General features: G+C 54.4%; 1 protein-coding gene across 1 annotated transcript in view; it reads right to left on the reverse strand.

Annotated features, from left to right (window-relative positions):
- Positions 1-459: 459 nt before the first annotated feature.
- The window catches only part of LOC147087052 (kelch domain-containing protein 9-like), a 27,649-nt gene continuing 8,601 nt past the window's right edge, over positions 460-19,507 (reverse strand). Inside the window, 3 exon segments of the mRNA XM_085978167.1 lie at positions 460-716; positions 2,418-2,616; positions 3,209-3,371. Coding sequence (XP_085834293.1) covers positions 550-716; positions 2,418-2,616; positions 3,209-3,371 — 529 coding nt within the window. The 3' untranslated portion in view covers positions 460-549.

The raw sequence follows: 19,507 nt of genomic DNA on the forward strand, positions 1-19,507 counted from the left end.
AGTGTGCAGATATCTCCCTGAAAGAGAGGAGACTGAGCGACATCAGTCAGTGTACAGATATCTCCCCAATCCCTCAACCCCACCTACCCACCTTCACCTCAACCCTACCAACAACAACTTGCATTTATATAGCGCCTTTAATGTAGTAAAACCTTCCAAGGTGCTTCACAGGAGCGATTATCAGACAGAATTTGATACCGAGCCACGTCAGGGGATATTAGGACAGTTGACCAAAAGCTGGGTCAAAGAGGGAGGTTTTAAGGAGCGTCTTAAAGGAGGAGAGAGAGGCGGAGAGGTTTAGGGAGGGAATTCCAGAGCTCGGGGCCCAGGCAGCTGGAGGCACGGCCGCCAATGGTGGAGCGATGGAAATCGGGGGATGCTCAAGAGGACAGAATTGGAGGAGCATGAATGGATCCCAGTTCTACAAAGACCACACACACGCAACACGCCAGCGCACGATATATTCAGGAGCCCGGTAAGCTTTTATTCCGTCAGATTCTCTCGCGTAAAGGTCTACCGATGTCTGTTGCCCCGCTCCAGCAGTTGACGTCAAGTGTTGGTCTCCAGAGTGTAGATATCAGGAGAGCACAGCTTCCCATCTCGTCCTCGCCCCCCAATCAGACAGAGTCTCTCTCCCACCACCAGAACCCTGTGGCCAAACCTCTTCATTGCCGCGTCTGAGTTCGGCAGGTGATACCAGTTCCCTCCTGGAGATCCTGTGGAAAGAACAACAGGATCAGTACACAGCACAGCAAAGATAGGGAGTAAGGCTCCGCAGGGGTAGACGTGCACAGAGTAAAGCTCCCTTCTACACTGTCCCATTAAACACTCCCAGGGCAGGTACAGCACGGGTTAGATACAGAGTAAAGCTCCCTCTACACTGTCCCATTAAACACTCCCAGGGCAGGTACAGCACGGGGTTAGATACAGAGTAAAGCTCCCTCTACACTGTCCCATCAAACACTCCCAGGGCAGGTACAGCACGGGGTTAGATACAGAGTAAAGCTCCCTCTACACTGTCCCATCAAACACTCCCAGGGCAGGTACAGCACGGGTTAGATACAGAGTAAAGTTCCCTTCTACACTGTCCCATCAAACACTCCCAGGGCAGGTACAGCACGGGGTTAGATACAGAGTAAATCTCCCTCTACACTGTCCCATCAAACACTCCCAGGGCAGGTACAGCACGGGTTAGATACAGAGTAAAGCTCCCTCTACACTGTCCCATCAAACACTCCCAGGGCAGGTACATCATGGGTTAGATACAGAGTAAAGCTCCCTCTACACTGTCCCATCAAACACTCCCAGGGCAGGTACAGCACGGGTTAGATACAGAGTAAAGCTCCCTCTACACTGTCCCATCAAACACTCCCAGGGCAGGTACAGCACGGGGTTAGATACAGAGTAAAGCTCCCTCTACACTGTCCCATCAAACACTCCCAGGGCAGGTACAGCACGGGTTAGATACAGAGTAAAGCTCCCTCTACACTGTCCCATCAAACACTCCCAGGGCAGGTACAGCACGGGTTAGATACAGAGTAAAGCTCCCTCTACACTGTCCCATCAAACACTCCCAGGGCAGGTACAGCACAGGCTTAGATACAGAGTAAAGCTCCCTCTACACTGTCCCATCAAACAGTCCCAGGGCAGGTACAGCACGGGGTTAGATACAGAGTAAAGCTCCCTCTACACTGTCCAATCAAACACTCCCAGGGCCGGTACAGCACGGGGTTAGATACAGAGTAAAGCTCCCTCTACACTGTCCCATCAAACACTCCTAGGGCAGGTACAGCACGGGTTAGATACAGAGTAAAGCTCCCTCTACACTGTCCCATCAAACACTCCCAGGGCAGGTACAGCACGGCTTAGATACAGAGTAAAGCTCCCTCTACACTGTCCCATCAAACAGTGCCAGGGCAGGTACAGCACGGGGTTAGATACAGAGTAAAGCTCCCTCTACACTGTCCCATCAAACACCCCCAGGGCAGGTACAGCACGGGGTTAGATACAGAGTAAAGCTCCCTCTACACTGTCCCATCAAACACTCCCAGGGCAGGTACAGCACGGGGTTAGATACAGAGTAAAGCTCCCTCTACACTGTCCCATCAAACACTCCCAGGGCAGGCACAGCATGGGTTAGATACAGAGTAAAGCTCCCTCTACACTGTCCCATCAAACACTCCCAGGGCAGGTACAGCACGGGGTTAGATACAGAGTAAAGCTCCCTCTACACTGTCCCCATCAAACACTCCCAGGGCAGGTACAGCACGGGTTAGATACAGAGTAAAGCTCCCCCTACACTGTCCCATCAAACACTCCCAGGGCAGGTACAGCACGGGTTAGATACAGAGTAAAGATCCCTCTACACTGTCCCATCAAACACTCCCAGGGCAGGTACAGCACGGGTTGAGACTTACGTGTGTCGTAGATGAAGAGGTCATTGCAGGCAGTCTCCCTGACCCTGTTGAAACACTCGCCCCCATACAGGACAGTGAAGGGTCCCACGGCGGTCATGGAGTGGTGACGCATGGCTCCTGGGCTCCTGGCTGACGCCAGTCCTGAGGCGATGAGGGAGCTGAGGCACTCAATGAGTCTGGGGACGTGGAGAGGGTCCACCTGTTAATGGAGGGAGTCAGAGAGAAGGACGAAATGCACTCAATACCCCCCCACTCACCCTCTGTCTCTCTCTCTCTCTGTCTCTGTTCCTCTTTCTGTCTCTCTCTGTCTCTGTCCCTCTTTCTGTCTCTCTGTCTCTCTCTCTCTCTCTGTCTCTCCGTCTCTGTCCCTCTTTCTGTCTCTCTCTCTCTCTCTGTCTCACTCTCTGTCCCTGTCTCTCTCACTCTCTCTCTCTCTCTGTCTCTCACTCTGTCACTCACTCTCTGTCTGTCTCTCTCTCTCTCTCTGTGTGTGTCTCTCACTGTCTCTCTCTCTCGCTGTCTCTCTCTCGCTGTCTCTCTCTCGCTGTCTCTCTCTCGCTGTCTCTCTCTCTCGCTGTCTCTCTCTCGCTGTCTCTCTCTCGCTGTCTCTCTCTCGCTGTCTCTCACTCTCGCTTTCTCTCTCGCTGTCTCTCTGTCTCACTCTCTCTCACTCCCTCTCTCTCTCTGTCTCTCTCTGTCTCTCTCTCGCTGTCTCTCAGTCTCTCTCTCTTCCTGTCTCTCTCTCTTTGCCTCTGTCTCTGTCACCCTCCCACTCCCTCTCAGACACTCACTTTCACAGCCTCTTCTCTCCAGATCCCGGCCACCTCGATGTCGGGAGAGTTCCGCCCTCCGAACACCAGGAGTTTGTAGCCTGACGATGTCTGCCCGTGGGTCTGGATCAGAGTCGCCGAGTGTCCTGATCGCGAGGCTGTGTGCGACTCACACTCCCTGTAGCTGGAATGGGGAACAAATCACACGCACATTCCGATCCCAAATCCAACACCCACCCCACCCGTGATAGCTGGGCACCCACAATATTGAATCATAGAACACTACAGCACAAGAGGGGGTCATTAAAATAAAAATACAAATATCCCTCCACTCAATTCAAATACAAACATCCCTCCCATCAATTCAAATACAAACATCCCTCCCCTCAATTCAAATACAAACATCGCTCCACTTAACTCAAATACAAACATTCTGCACAATTTAAATCTTACAGCACAGAAGGAGGCCATTAGGCCCACCATGCCAGTGCCGGCTCCTTGAACGAGCTCTCCAATTAGTTCCACTCCCCTCCGCTCTTTCCCCACAGCCCTGCGAATTTTTCCCCTTCAAGTATTTACTAATTCCCTTTTGAAAGTTATGATTGAATCTGCTTCCACCGCCCTGTCAGGCAGTGTGTTCCAGATCACAACAACTCGCTACGTAAAATCATTTTGACACAGGGCTATGGGGAGAGAGCGGGGCACTGGGATTAGTTTGGGATTGATACAGGGCTATGGGGAGAGAGCGGGGCAGTGGGATTCGTTGGGGATTGATACAGGGCTATGGGGGGAGAGCGGGGCAGTGGGATTAGATTGGGGATTGATTCAGGGTTCTGGGGAGAGAGCGGGGCAGTGGGATTAGTTTGGGGATTGATTCAGGGTTATGGGGAGAGCGGGGCAGTGGGATTAGTTTGGGATTGATACAGGGCTATGGGGAGAGAGCGGGGCAGTGGGATTAGTTTGGGATTGATACAGGGCTATGGAGAGAGAGCGGGACAGTGGGATTAGTTTGGGGATTGATACAGGGCTGTGGGGAGACAGCGGGGCAGTGGGAGTTTGGGATTGATACAGGGCTATGGGGGGAGAGTGGGGCTGTGGGATTCGTTTGGGATTGATACAGGGCTATGGGGAGAGAGCGGGGCAGTGGGATTAGTTTGGGATTGATACAGGGTTTTGGGGGGAGAGCGGGGCAGTAGGATTAGTTTGTGGATTGATACAAGGTTATGGGGAGAGCGCGGGGCAGTGGGATTAATTTTGGGATTGATACAGGGCTATGGGGAAACAGCGGGGCAGTGGGATTAGTTTGGGATTGATACAGGGCTATGGGGAGTGAGCGGGGCAGTGGGATTAGTTTGGGATTGATACAGGGCTATGGGGGGAGAGTGGGACTGTGGGATTCATTTGGGATTGATACAGGGCTATGGGGAGAGAGCAGGGCAGTGGGATTAGTTTGGGATTGATACAGGGCTATGGGGAGAGAGCGGGGCAGTGGGATTAGTTTGGGGATTGATACAGGGCTATGGGGAGAGAGCAGGGCAGTGGGATTAGTTTGGGGATTGATACAGGGCTATGGGGAGTGAGCGGGACAGTGGGATTAGTTTGGGGATTGATACAGGGCTATGGGGAGAGAGCAGGGCAGTGGGATTAGTTTGGGATTGATACAGGGCTATGGGGAGAGAGCGAGGCAGTGGGATTAGTTTGGGGATTGATACAGGGCTATGGTGAGAGAGCGGGGCAGTGGGATTAGTTTGGGGATTGATGCAGGACTATGGGGAGAGAGCGGGGCAGTGGGATTAGTTTGGGGATTGATACAGGGCTATGGGGAGAGAGCGAGGCAGTGGGATTAGTTTGGGGATTGATACAGGGCTATGGGGAGAGAGCGGGGCAGTGGGATTAGTTTGGGATTGATGCAGGGCTATGGGGAGAGGGCGGGGCAGTGGGATTAGTTTGGGATTGATACAGGGCTATGGGGGAGAGCAGGGCAGTGGGATTAGTTTGGGGATTGATGCAGGGCTATGGGGAGAGAGCGGGGCAGTGGGATTAGTTTGGGATTGATACAGGGCTATGGGGGAGAGCAGGGCAGTGGGATTAGTTTGGGGGTTGATACAAGGCTATGGGGAGAGAGCGGGGCAGTGGGATTAGTTTGGGATTGATACAGGGCTATGGGGAGAGAGTGGGGCAGTGGGATTAGTTTGGGATTGATACAGGGCTATGGGGAGAGAGCAGAGCAGTGGGATTAGTTTGGGGATTGAAACAGGGCTCTGGGGAGAGAGCGGGGCAGTGGGATTAGTTTGGGGATTGATACAGGGCTATGGGGAGAGAGCGGGGCAGTGGGATTAGTTTGGGATTGATACAGGGCTATGGGGAGAGAGCAGGGCAGTGGGATTAGTTTGGGGATTGATACAAGGCTATGGGGTGAGAGCGGGGCAGTGGGATTAGTTTGGGATTAATGCAGGGCTATGGGGAGAGAGCGGGGCAGTGGGATTAGTTTGGGATTGATACAGGGCTATGGGGTGAGAGCGGGGCAGTGGGATTAGTTTGGGATTGATACAGGGCTATGGGGAGAGAGCGGGGCAGAGGGATTAGTTTGGGGATTGATGCAGGGCTATGGCGAGAGAGTGGGGCAGTGGGATTAGTTTGGGATTGATACAGGGCTATGGGGAGAGAGCGGGGCAGTGGGATTAGTTTGGGGATTGATACAGGGCTATGGGGAGAGAGCGGGGCAGTGGGATTAGTTTGGGGATTGATACAGGGCTATGGCGAGAGAGTGGGGCAGTGGGATTAGTTTGGGGATTGATACAGGGCTATGGCGAGAGAGCGGGGCAGTGGGATTAGTTTGGGGATTGATACAAGGCTATGGGGAGAGAGCGGGGCAGTGTGATTAGTTTGGGGATTGATACAGGGCTATGGGGTGAGAGCGGGGCAGTGGGATTAGTTTGGGGATTGATACAAGGCTATGGGGAGAGAGCGGGGCAGTGGGATTAGCTTGGGATTAATGCAGGGCTATGGGGAGAGAGCGGGGCAGTGGGATTAGTTTGGGGATTGATACAAGGCTATGGGGAGAGAGCGGGGCAGTGGGATTAGTTTGGGATTAATGCAGGGCTATGGGGAGAGAGCGGGGCAGTGGGATTAGTTTGGGGATTGATACAAGGCTATGGGGTGAGAGTGGGGCAGTGGGATTAGTTTGGGGATTGATACAGGGCTATGGGGAGAGAGAGCGGGGCAGTGGGCTTAGTTTGGGGATTGATACAAGGCTATGGGGAGAGAGCAGGGCAGTGGGATTACTTTGGGGATTGATACAAGGCTATGGGGTGAGAGCGGGGCACTGGGATTAGTTTGGGATTAATGCAGGGCTATGGGGAGAGAGCGCGGCAGTGGGATTAGTTTGGGGATTGATACAAGGCTATGGGGTGAGAGCGGGGCAGTGGGATTAGTTTGGGGATTGATACAGGGCTATGGGGTGAGAGCGGGGCAGTGGGATTAGTTTGGGGATTGATACAGGGCTATGGGGAGAGAGCAGGGCAGTGGGATTAGTTTGGGGATTGATACAAGGCTATGGGGTGAGAGCGGGGCACTGGGATTAGTTTGGGATTAATGCAGGGCTATGGGGAGAGAGCGGGGCAGTGGGATTAGTTTGGGGATTGATACAAGGCTATGGGGTGAGAGCGGGGCAGTGGGATTAGTTTGGGGATTCATACAGGGCTATGGGGAGAGAGCGGGGCAGTGGGATTAGTTTGGGGATTGATACAGGGCTATGGCGAGAGAGCGGGGCAGTGGGATTAGTTTGGGGATTGATACAGGGCTATGGGGTGAGAGCGGGGCAGTGGGATTAGTTTGGGATTGATACAGGGCTATGGGGAGTGAGCGGAGCAGTGGGATTAGTTTGGGATTGATACAGGGCTATCGGGAGAGAGCGGGGCAGTGGGATTAGCTTGGGATTGATACAGGGCTATGGGGAGAGAGCAGGGCAGTGGGATTAGTTTGGGGATTGATACAGGGCTATGGGGGGAGAGTGGGACAGTGGGATTAGTTTGGGGATTGATACAGGGCTATCGGGAGAGAGCGGGGCAGTGGGATTAGTTTGGGGATTGATACAGGGCTATGGGGAGAGAGCAGGGCAGTGGGATTAGTTTGGGGATTGATACAAGGCTATGGGGTGAGAGCGGGGCACTGGGATTAGTTTGGGATTAATGCAGGGCTATGGGGAGAGAGCGGGGCAGTGGGATTAGTTTTGGATTGATACAGGGCTACGGGGTGAGAGCGGGGCAGTGGGATTAGTTTGGAGATTGATACAGGGCTATGGCGAGAGAGCGGGGCAGTGGGATTAGTTTGGGATTGATACAGGGCTATGGCGAGAGAGCGGGGCAGTGGGATTAGTTTGGGATTGATACAGGGCTATGGGGAGAGAGCGGGGCAGTGGGATTAGTTTGGAGATTGATACAGGGCTATGGCGAGAGAGCGGGGCAGTGGGATTAGTTTGGGATTGATACAGGGCTATGGGGAGAGAGCGGGGCAGTGGGATTAGTTTGGGATTGATACAGGGCTATGGGGAGAGAGCGGGGCAGTGGGATTAGTTTGGGGATTGATACAAGGCTATGGGGTGAGAGCGGGGCAGTGGGATTAGTTTGGGGATTGATGCAGGGCTATGGGGAGAGAGCGGGGCAGTGGGATTAGTTTGGGCTTGATACAGGGCTATGGGGAGAGAGCGGGGCAGTGGGATTAGTTTGGGGATTGATACAGGGCTATGGGGAGAGAGCGGGGCAGTGGGATTAGTTTGGGGATTGATACAGGGCTATGGGGAGAGAGCGGGGCAGTGGGATTAGTTTGGGATTGATACAGGGCTATGGGGAGAGAGCGGGGCAGTGGGATTAGTTTGGGGATTGATACAGGGCTGTGGGGAGAGAGCGGGGCAGTGGGATTAGTTTGGGATTGATACAGGGCTATGGGGAGAGAGCAGGGCAGTGGGATTGGTTGGGGATTGATACAGGGCAATGGGGAGAGAGCGGGGCAGTGGGATTAGTTTGGGATTGATACAGGGCTGTGGGGAGAGAGCGGGGCAGTGGGATTAGTTTGGGATTGATACAGGGCTATGGGGAGAGAGCAGGGCAGTGGGATTGGTTGGGGATTGATACAGGGCAGTGGGGAGAGAGCGGGGCAGTGGGATTAGTTTGGGATTGATACAGGGCTATGGGCAGAGAGCGGGGCAGTGGGATTAGTTTGGGATTGATACAGGGCTATGGGGAGAGAGCGGGGCAGTGGGATTAGTTTGGGGATTGATACAGGGCTATGGGGTGAGAGCGGGGCAGTGGGATTAGTTTGGGATTGATACAGGGCTATGGGGAGAGAGCAGGGCAGTGGGATTAGTTTGGGATTGATACAGGGCTATGGGGAGAGAGTGGGACAGTGGGATTAGTTTGGGATTGATACAGGGCTGTGGGAAGAGAGCAGGGCAGTGGGATTAGTTTGGGATTGATACAGGGCTATGGGGAGAGAGCGGGGCAGAGGGATTAGTTTGGGGATTGATGCAGGGCTACGGGGAGAGAGTGGGGCAGTGGGATTAGTTTGGGATTGATACAGGGCTATGGGGAGAGAGCGGGGCAGAGGGATTAGTTTGGGGATTGATGCAGGGCTATGGGGAGAGAGCGGGGCAGTGTGATTAGTTTGGAATTGATACAGGGCTATGGGGAGAGAGCGGGGCAGTGTGACTAGTTTGGAATTGATACAGGGCTATGGGGGAGAGAGCGGGGCAGTGGGAATAGTTTGGGGATTGATACAGGGCTATGGGGAGAGAGCGGGGCAGAGGGATTAGTTTGGGGATTGATGCAGGGCTATGGGGAGAGAGCGGGGCAGTGGGATTAGTTTGGGGATTGATACAGGACTATGGGGAGAGAGCGGGGCAGTGGGATTAGTTTGGTGATTGATACAGGGCTATGGGGAGAAAGCGGGGCAGTGTGATTAGTTTGGAATTGATACAGGGCTATGGGGAGAGAGCGGGGCAGTGTGACTAGTTTGGGATTGATACAGGGCTATGGGGAGAGAGCGGGGCAGTGGGATTAGTTTGGGGATTGATACAGGGCTGTGGGGAGAGAGCGGGGCAGTGGGATTAGTTTGGGATTGATACAGGGCTATGGGGAGAGAGCGGGGCAGTGTGATTAGTTTGGGGATTGATACAGGGCTATGGGGAGAGAGCGGGGCAGTGGGATTAGTTTGGGATTGATACAGGGCTGTGGGGAGAGAGCGGGGCAGTGGGATTAGTTTGGGATTGATACAGGGCTATGGGGTGAGAGCAGGGCATTGGGATTGGTTGGGGATTGATACAGGGCAATGGGGAGAGAGCGAGGCAGTGGGATTAGTTTGGGGATTGATACAGGGCTATGGGGTGAGAGCGGGGCAGTGGGATTAGTTTGGGATTAATGCAGGGCTATGGGGAGAGAGCAGGGCAGTGGGATTAGTTTGGGGATTGATACAAGGCTATGGGGTGAGAGCGGGGCAGTGGGATTAGTTTGGGGATTGATACAGGGCTATGGGGAGAGAGCGGGGCACTGGGATTAGTTTGGGATTAATGCAGGGCTATGGGGAGAGAGCGGGGCAGTGGGATTAGTTTGGGGATTGATACAAGGCTATGGGGAGAGAGCGGGACAGTGGGATTAGTTTGGGATTGATGCAGGGCTATGGGGTGAGAGCGGGGCAGTGGGATTAGTTTGGGATTGATACAGGGCTATGGGGAGAGAGCGGGGCAGTGGGATTAGTTTGGGGCTTGATACAAGGCTATGGGGTGAGAGCGGGACAGTGGGATTAGTTTGGGATTGATGCAGTGCTATGGGGTGAGAGCGGGGCAGTGGGATTAGTTTGGGATTGATACAGGGCTATGGGGAGTGAGCGGGGCAGTGGGATTAGTTTGGGATTGATACAGGGCTATGGGGAGAGAGCAGGGCAGTGGGATTAGTTTGGGATTGATACAGGGCTATGGGGTGAGAGCGGGGCAGTGGGATTAGTTTGGGGATTGATACAGGGCTATGGCGAGAGAGCGGGGCAGTGGGATTAGTTTGGGGATTGATACAGGGCTATGGGGAGAGAGCGGGGCAGTGGGATTAGTTTGGGGATTGATACAGGGATATGGTGAGAGAGCGGGGCAGTGGGAATAGTTTGGGGATTGATGCAGGGCTATGGGGAGAGAGCAGGGCAGTGGGATTAGTTTGGGATTGATACAGGGCTATGGGGAGAGAGTGGGACAGTGGGATTAGTTTGGGATTGATACAGGGCTGTGGGAAGAGAGCAGGGCAGTGGGATTAGTTTGGGATTGATACAGGGTTTTGGGGAGAGAGCGGGGCAGAGGGATTAGTTTGGGGATTGATGCAGGGCTACGGGGAGAGAGTGGGGCAGTGGGATTAGTTTGGGATTGATACAGGGCTATGGGGAGAGAGCGGGGCAGAGGGATTAGTTTGGGGATTGATGCAGGGCTATGGGGAGAGAGCGGGGCAGTGTGATTAGTTTGGAATTGATACAGGGCTATGGGGAGAGAGCGGGGCAGTGGGAATAGTTTGGGGATTGATACAGGGCTATGGGGAGAGAGCGGGGCAGAGGGATTAGTTTGGGGATTGATGCAGGGCTATGGGGAGAGAGCGGGGCAGTGGGATTAGTTTGGGGATTGATACAGGACTATGGGGAGAGAGCGGGGCAGTGGGATTAGTTTGGTGATTGATACCGGGCTATGGGGAGAAAGCGGGGCAGTGTGATTAGTTTGGAATTGATACAGGGCTATGGGGAGAGAGCGGGGCAGTGTGACTAGTTTGGGATTGATACAGGGCTATGGGGAGAGAGCGGGGCAGTGGGATTAGTTTGGGGATTGATACAGGGCTGTGGGGAGAGAGCGGGGCAGTGGGATTAGTTTGGGATTGATACAGGGCTATGGGGAGAGAGCGGGGCAGTGTGATTAGTTTGGGGATTGATACAGGGCTGTGGGGAGAGAGCGGGGCAGTGGGATTAGTTTGGGATTGATACAGGGCTGTGGGGAGAGAGCGGGGCAGTGGGATTAGTTTGGGATTGATACAGGGCTATGGGGTGAGAGCAGGGCAGTGGGATTGGTTGGGGATTGATACAGGGCAATGGGGAGAGAGCGAGGCAGTTGGATTAGTTTGGGGATTGATACAGGGCTATGGGGTGAGAGCGGGGCAGTGGGATTAGTTTGGGATTAATGCAGGGCTATGGGGAGAGAGCAGGGCAGTGGGATTAGTTTGGGGATTGATACAAGGCTATGGGGTGAGAGCGGGGCAGTGGGATTAGTTTGGGGATTGATACAGGGCTATGGGGAGAGAGCGGGGCACTGGGATTAGTTTGGGATTAATGCAGGGCTATGGGGAGAGAGCGGGGCAGTGGGATTAGTTTGGGGATTGATACAAGGCTATGGGGAGAGAGCGGGACAGTGGGATTAGTTTGGGATTGATGCAGGGCTATGGGGTGAGAGCGGGGCAGTGGGATTAGTTTGGGATTGATACAGGGCTATGGGGAGAGAGCGGGGCAGTGGGATTAGTTTGGGGCTTGATACAAGGCTATGGGGTGAGAGCGGGGCAGTGGGATTAGTTTGGGATTGATGCAGGGCTATGGGGTGAGAGCGGGGCAGTGGGATTAGTTTGGGATTGATGCAGGGCTATGGGGTGAGAGCGGGGCAGTGGGATTAGTTTGGGATTGATACAGGGCTATGGGGAGTGAGCGGGGCAGTGGGATTAGTTTGGGATTGATACAGGGCTATGGGGAGAGAGCAGGGCAGTGGGATTAGTTTGGGATTGATACAGGGCTATGGGGTGAGAGCGGGGCAGTGGAATTAGTTTGGGGATTGATACAGGGCTATGGCGAGAGAGCGGGGCAGTGGGATTAGTTTGGGGATTGATACAGGGCTATGGGGAGAGAGCGGGGCAGTGGGATTAGTTTGGGGATTGATACAGGGATATGGTGAGAGAGCGGGGCAGTGGGATTAGTTTGGGGATTGATGCAGGGCTATGGGGAGAGAGCAGGGCAGTGGGATTAGTTTGGGATTGATACAGGGCTATGGGGAGAGAGTGGGACAGTGGGATTAGTTTGGGTTTGATACAGGGCTGTGGGAAGAGAGCAGGGCAGTGGGATTAGTTTGGGATTGATACAGGGCTATGGGGAGAGAGCGGGGCAGAGGGATTAGTTTGGGGATTGATGCAGGGCTACGGGGAGAGAGTGGGGCAGTGGGATTAGTTTGGGATTGATACAGGGCTATGGGGAGAGAGCGGGTCAGAGGGATTAGTTTGGGGATTGATGCAGGGCTATGGGGAGAGAGCGGGGCAGTGTGATTAGTTTGGAATTGATACAGGGCTATGGGGAGAGAGCGGGGCAGTGTGACTAGTTTGGAATTGATACAGGGCTATGGGGAGAGAGCGGGGCAGTGGGATTAGTTTGGGGATTGATACAGGGCTATGGGGGAGAGAGCGGGGCAGTGGGAATAGTTTGGGGATTGATACAGGGCTATGGGGAGAGAGCGGGGCAGAGGGATTAGTTTGGGGATTGATGCAGGGCTATGGGGAGAGAGCGGGGCAGTGGGATTAGTTTGGGGATTGATACAGGACTATGGGGAGAGAGCGGGGCAGTGGGATTAGTTTGGTGATTGATACAGGGCTATGGGGAGAAAGCGGGGCAGTGTGATTAGTTTGGAATTGATACAGGGCTATGGGGAGAGAGCGGGGCAGTGTGACTAGTTTGGGATTGATACAGGGCTATGGGGAGAGAGCGGGGCAGTGGGATTAGTTTGGGGATTGATACAGGGCTGTGGGGAGAGAGCGGGGCAGTGGGATTAGTTTGGGATTGATACAGGGCTATGGGGAGAGAGCGGGGCAGTGTGATTAGTTTGGGGATTGATACAGGGCTGTGGGGAGAGAGCGGGGCAGTGGGATTAGTTTGGCATTGATACAGGGCTGTGGGGAGAGAGCGGGGCAGTGGGATTAGTTTGGGATTGATACAGGGCTATGGGGTGAGAGCAGGGCAGTGGGATTGGTTGGGGATTGATACAGGGCAATGGGGAGAGAGCGAGGCAGTGGGATTAGTTTGGGGATTGATACAGGGCTATGGGGTGAGAGCGGGGCAGTGGGATTAGTTTGGGATTAATGCAGGGCTATGGGGAGAGAGCAGGGCAGTGGGATTAGTTTGGGGATTGATACAAGGCTATGGGGTGAGAGCGGGGCAGTGGGATTAGTTTGGGGATTGATACAGGGCTATGGGGAGAGAGCGGGGCAGTGGGATTAGTTTGGGGATTGATACAAGGCTATGGGGAGAGAGCGGGACAGTGGGATTAGTTTGGGATTGATGCAGGGCTATGGGGTGAGAGCGGGGCAGTGGGATTAGTTTGGGATTGATACAGGGCTATGGGGAGAGAGCGGGGCAGTGGGATTAGTTTGGGGCTTGATACAAGGCTATGGGGTGAGAGCGGGACAGTGGGATTAGTTTGGGATTGATGCAGGGCTATGGGGTGAGAGCGGGGCAGTGGGATTAGTTTGGGATTGATACAGGGCTATGGGGAGTGAGCGGGGCAGTGGGATTAGTTTGGGATTGATACAGGGCTATGGGGAGAGAGCGGGGCAGTGGGATTAGTTTGGGATTGATACAGGGCTATGGGGAGAGAGCGGGGCAGTGGGATTAGTTTGGGATTGATACAGGGCTATGGGGTGAGAGCAGGGCAGTGGGATTAGTTTGGGGATTGATACAGGGCTATGGGGAGAGAGCGGGGCAGTGGGGTTAGTTTGGGGATTGATACAGGGCTATGGGGAGAGAGCGGGGCAGTGGGATTAGTTTGGGGATTGATACAGGGCTATGGCGAGAGAGCGGGGCAGTGGGATTAGTTTGGGGATTGATACAGGGCTATGGGGAGAGGGCGGGGCAGTGGGATTAGTTTGGGGATTGATACAGGGCTATGGGGAGAGAGCAGGGCAGTGGGATTAGTTTGGGGATTGATACAAGGCTATGGGGAGAGAGCAGGGCAGTGAGATTAGTTTGGGGATTGATACAGGGCTATGAGGAGAGAGCGGGGCAGTGGGATTAGTTTGGGGATTGATACAGGGATATGGTGAGAGAGCGGGGCAGTGGGATTAGTTTGGGGATTGATGCAGGGCTATGGGGAGAGAGCAGGGCAGTGGGATTAGTTTGGGGATTGATACAGGGCTATGGCGAGAGAGCGGGGCAGTGGGATTAGTTTGGGGATTGATACAGGGCTATGGGGAGAGAGCGGGGCAGTGGGATTAGTTTGGGGATTGATACAGGGATATGGTGAGAGAGCAGGGCAGTGGTATTAGTTTGGGGATTGATACAGGGCTATGGTGAGAGAGCGGGGCAGTGGGATTAGTTTGGGGATTGATACAGTGCTATGGGGAGAGAGCAGGGCAGTGGGATTAGTTTGGGGATTGATACAAGGCTATGGGGTGAGAGCGGGGCAGTGGGATTAGTTTGGGGATTGATACAGGGCTATGGGGTGAGAGCAGGGCAGTGGGATTAGTTTGGGATTGATACAGGGCTATGGGGAGAGAGCGGGGCAGTGGGATTAGTTTGGGGATTGAGGCAGGGCTATGGGGGGAGAGCGGGGCAGTGGGATTAGTTTGGGGATTGAGGCAGGGCTATGGGGAGAGAGCGGAGCAGTGGGATTAGTTTGGGATTAATGCAGGGCTATGGGGAGAGAGCGGGGCAGTGGGATTAGTTTGGGATTAATGCAGGGCTATGGGGAGAGAGCGGGGCAGTGGGATTAGTTTGGGGATTGATACAGGGCTATGGGGAGAGAGCAGGGCAGTGGGATTAGTTTGGGGATTGATACAGGGCTATGGGGAGAGAGCGGGGCAGTGGGATTAGTTTGGGGATTGATACAGGGCTATGGGGAGAGAGTGGGACAGTGGGATTAGTTTGGGGATTGATACAGGGCTATGGGGAGAGAGCAGGGCAGTGGGATTAGTTTGGGATTAATGCAGGGCTATGGGGAGAGAGCGGGGCAGTGTGATTAGTTTGGGGATTGAGGCAGGGCTATGGGGAGAGAGCGGAGCAGTGGGATTAGTTTGGGATTAATGCAGGGCTATGGGGAGAGAGTGGGGCAGTGGGATTAGTTTGGGATTGATACAGGGCTGTGGGGAGAGAGCGGGGCAGTGGGATTAGTTTGGGATTGATACAGGGCTGTGGGGAGAGAGCGGGGCAGTGGGATTAGTTTGGGATTGATACAGGGCTATGGGGTGAGAGCAGGGCAGTGGGATTGGTTGGGGATTGATACAGGGCAATGGGGAGAGAGCGAGGCAGTGGGATTAGTTTGGGGATTGATACAGGGCTATGGGGTGAGAGCGGGGCAGTGGGATTAGTTTGGGATTAATGCAGGGCTATGGGGAGAGAGCAGGGCAGTGGGATTAGTTTGGGGATTGATACAAGGCTATGGGGTGAGAGCGGGGCAGTGGGATTAGTTTGGGGATTGATACAGGGCTATGGGGAGAGAGCGGGGCACTGGGATTAGTTTGGGATTAATGCAGGGCTATGGGGAGAGAGCGGGGCAGTGGGATTAGTTTGGGGATTGATACAAGGCTATGGGGAGAGAGCGGGACAGTGGGATTAGTTTGGGATTGATGCAGGGCTATGGGGTGAGAGCGGGGCAGTGGGATTAGTTTGGGATTGATACAGGGCTATGGGGAGAGAGCGGGGCAGTGGGATTAGTTTGGGGCTTGATACAAGGCTATGGGGTGAGAGCGGGGCAGTGGGATTAGTTTGGGATTGATGCAGGGCTATGGGGTGAGAGCGGGGCAGTGGGATTAGTTTGGGATTGATGCAGGGCTATGGGGTGAGAGCGGGGCAGTGGGATTAGTTTGGGATTGATACAGGGCTATGGGGAGTGAGCGGGGCAGTGGGATTAGTTTGGGATTGATACAGGGCTATGGGGAGAGAGCAGGGCAGTGGGATTAGTTTGGGATTGATACAGGGCTATGGGGTGAGAGCGGGGCAGTGGAATTAGTTTGGGGATTGATACAGGGCTATGGCGAGAGAGCGGGGCAGTGGGATTAGTTTGGGGATTGATACAGGGCTATGGGGAGAGAGCGGGGCAGTGGGATTAGTTTGGGGATTGATACAGGGATATGGTGAGAGAGCGGGGCAGTGGGATTAGTTTGGGGATTGATGCAGGGCTATGGGGAGAGAGCAGGGCAGTGGGATTAGTTTGGGATTGATACAGGGCTATGGGGAGAGAGTGGGACAGTGGGATTAGTTTGGGTTTGATACAGGGCTGTGGGAAGAGAGCAGGGCAGTGGGATTAGTTTGGGATTGATACAGGGCTATGGGGAGAGAGCGGGGCAGAGGGATTAGTTTGGGGATTGATGCAGGGCTATGGGGAGAGAGCGGGGCAGTGGGAATAGTTTGGGGATTGATACAGGGCTATGGGGAGAGAGCGGGGCAGAGGGATTAGTTTGGGGATTGATGCAGGGCTATGGGGAGAGAGCGGGGCAGTGGGATTAGTTTGGGGATTGATACAGGACTATGGGGAGAGAGCGGGGCAGTGGGATTAGTTTGGTGATTGATACAGGGCTATGGGGAGAAAGCGGGGCAGTGTGATTAGTTTGGAATTGATACAGGGCTATGGGGAGAGAGCGGGGCAGTGTGACTAGTTTGGGATTGATACAGGGCTATGGGGAGAGAGCGGGGCAGTGGGATTAGTTTGGGGATTGATACAGGGCTGTGGGGAGAGAGCGGGGCAGTGGGATTAGTTTGGGATTGATACAGGGCTATGGGGAGAGAGCGGGGCAGTGTGATTAGTTTGGGGATTGATACAGGGCTGTGGGGAGAGAGCGGGGCAGTGGGATTAGTTTGGCATTGATACAGGGCTGTGGGGAGAGAGCGGGGCAGTGGGATTAGTTTGGGATTGATACAGGGCTATGGGGTGAGAGCAGGGCAGTGGGATTGGTTGGGGATTGATACAGGGCAATGGGGAGAGAGCGAGGCAGTGGGATTAGTTTGGGGATTGATACAGGGCTATGGGGTGAGAGCGGGGCAGTGGGATTAGTTTGGGATTAATGCAGGGCTATGGGGAGAGAGCAGGGCAGTGGGATTAGTTTGGGGATTGATACAAGGCTATGGGGTGAGAGCGGGGCAGTGGGATTAGTTTGGGGATTGATACAGGGCTATGGGGAGAGAGCGGGGCAGTGGGATTAGTTTGGGGATTGATACAAGGCTATGGGGAGAGAGCGGGACAGTGGGATTAGTTTGGGATTGATGCAGGGCTATGGGGTGAGAGCGGGGCAGTGGGATTAGTTTGGGATTGATACAGGGCTATGGGGAGAGAGCGGGGCAGTGGGATTAGTTTGGGGCTTGATACAAGGCTATGGGGTGAGAGCGGGACAGTGGGATTAGTTTGGGATTGATGCAGGGCTATGGGGTGAGAGCGGGGCAGTGGGATTAGTTTGGGATTGATACAGGGCTATGGGGAGTGAGCGGGGCAGTGGGATTAGTTTGGGATTGATACAGGGCTATGGGGAGAGAGCGGGGCAGTGGGATTAGTTTGGGATTGATACAGGGCTATGGGGAGAGAGCGGGGCAGTGGGATTAGTTTGGGATTGATACAGGGCTATGGGGTGAGAGCAGGGCAGTGGGATTAGTTTGGGGATTGATACAGGGCTATGGGGAGAGAGCGGGGCAGTGGGGTTAGTTTGGGGATTGATACAGGGCTATGGGGAGAGAGCGGGGCAGTGGGATTAGTTTGGGGATTGATACAGGGCTATGGCGAGAGAGCGGGGCAGTGGGATTAGTTTGGGGATTGATACAGGGCTATGGGGAGAGGGCGGGGCAGTGGGATTAGTTTGGGGATTGATACAGGGCTATGGGGAGAGAGCAGGGCAGTGGGATTAGTTTGGGGATTGATACAAGGCTATGGGGAGAGAGCAGGGCAGTGAGATTAGTTTGGGGATTGATACAGGGCTATGAGGAGAGAGCGGGGCAGTGGGATTAGTTTGGGGATTGATACAGGGATATGGTGAGAGAGCGGGGCAGTGGGATTAGTTTGGGGATTGATGCAGGGCTATGGGGAGAGAGCAGGGCAGTGGGATTAGTTTGGGGATTGATACAGGGCTATGGCGAGAGAGCGGGGCAGTGGGATTAGTTTGGGGATTGATACAGGGCTATGGGGAGAGAGCGGGGCAGTGGGATTAGTTTGGGGATTGATACAGGGATATGGTGAGAGAGCAGGGCAGTGGTATTAGTTTGGGGATTGATACAGGGCTATGGTGAGAGAGCGGGGCAGTGGGATTAGTTTGGGGATTGATACAGTGCTATGGGGAGAGAGCAGGGCAGTGGGATTAGTTTGGGGATTGATACAAGGCTATGGGGTGAGAGCGGGGCAGTGGGATTAGTTTGGGGATTGATACAGGGCTATGGGGTGAGAGCAGGGCAGTGGGATTAGTTTGGGATTGATACAGGGCTATGGGGAGAGAGCGGGGCAGTGGGATTAGTTTGGGGATTGAGGCAGGGCTATGGGGGGAGAGCGGGGCAGTGGGATTAGTTTGGGGATTGAGGCAGGGCTGTGGGGAGAGAGCGGAGCAGTGGGATTAGTTTGGGATTAATGCAGGGCTATGGGGAGAGAGCGGGGCAGTGGGATTAGTTTGGGATTAATGCAGGGCTATGGGGAGAGAGCGGGGCAGTGGGATTAGTTTGGGGATTGATACAGGGCTATGGGGAGAGAGCAGGGCAGTGGGATTAGTTTGGGGATTGATACAGGGCTATGGGGAGAGAGCGGGGCAGTGGGATTAGTTTGGGGATTGATACAGGGCTATGGGGAGAGAGTGGGACAGTGGGATTAGTTTGGGGATTGATACAGGGCTATGGGGAGAGAGCAGGGCAGTGGGATTAGTTTGGGATTAATGCAGGGCTATGGGGAGAGAGCGGGGCAGTGTGATTAGTTTGGGGATTGAGGCAGGGCTATGGGGAGAGAGCGGAGCAGTGGGATTAGTTTGGGATTAATGCAGGGCTATGGGGAGAGAGTGGGGCAGTGGGATTAGTTTGGGATTGATACAGGGCTATGGGGAGAGAGCGGGGCAGTGGGATTAGTTTGGGGATTGATACAGGGCTATGGGGAGAGAGTGGGACAGTGGGATTAGTTTGGGGATTGATACAGGGCTATGGGGAGAGAGCAGGGCAGTGGGATTAGTTTGGGATTGATACAGGGCTATGGGGAGAGAGCGAGGCAGTGGGATTAGTTTGGGGATTGATACAGGGCTATGGTGAGAGAGCGGGGCAGTGGGATTAGTTTGGGGATTGATGCAGGGCTATGGGGAGAGGGCGGGGCAGTGGGATTAGTTTGGG

Source organism: Somniosus microcephalus, unplaced genomic scaffold (assembly GCF_052327205.1).
Source record: "Somniosus microcephalus isolate GS21.2 unplaced genomic scaffold, FLI_Smic_1.0 unresolved_chr6, whole genome shotgun sequence".
Taxonomy (NCBI): Eukaryota; Metazoa; Chordata; class Chondrichthyes; order Squaliformes; family Somniosidae; genus Somniosus; species Somniosus microcephalus.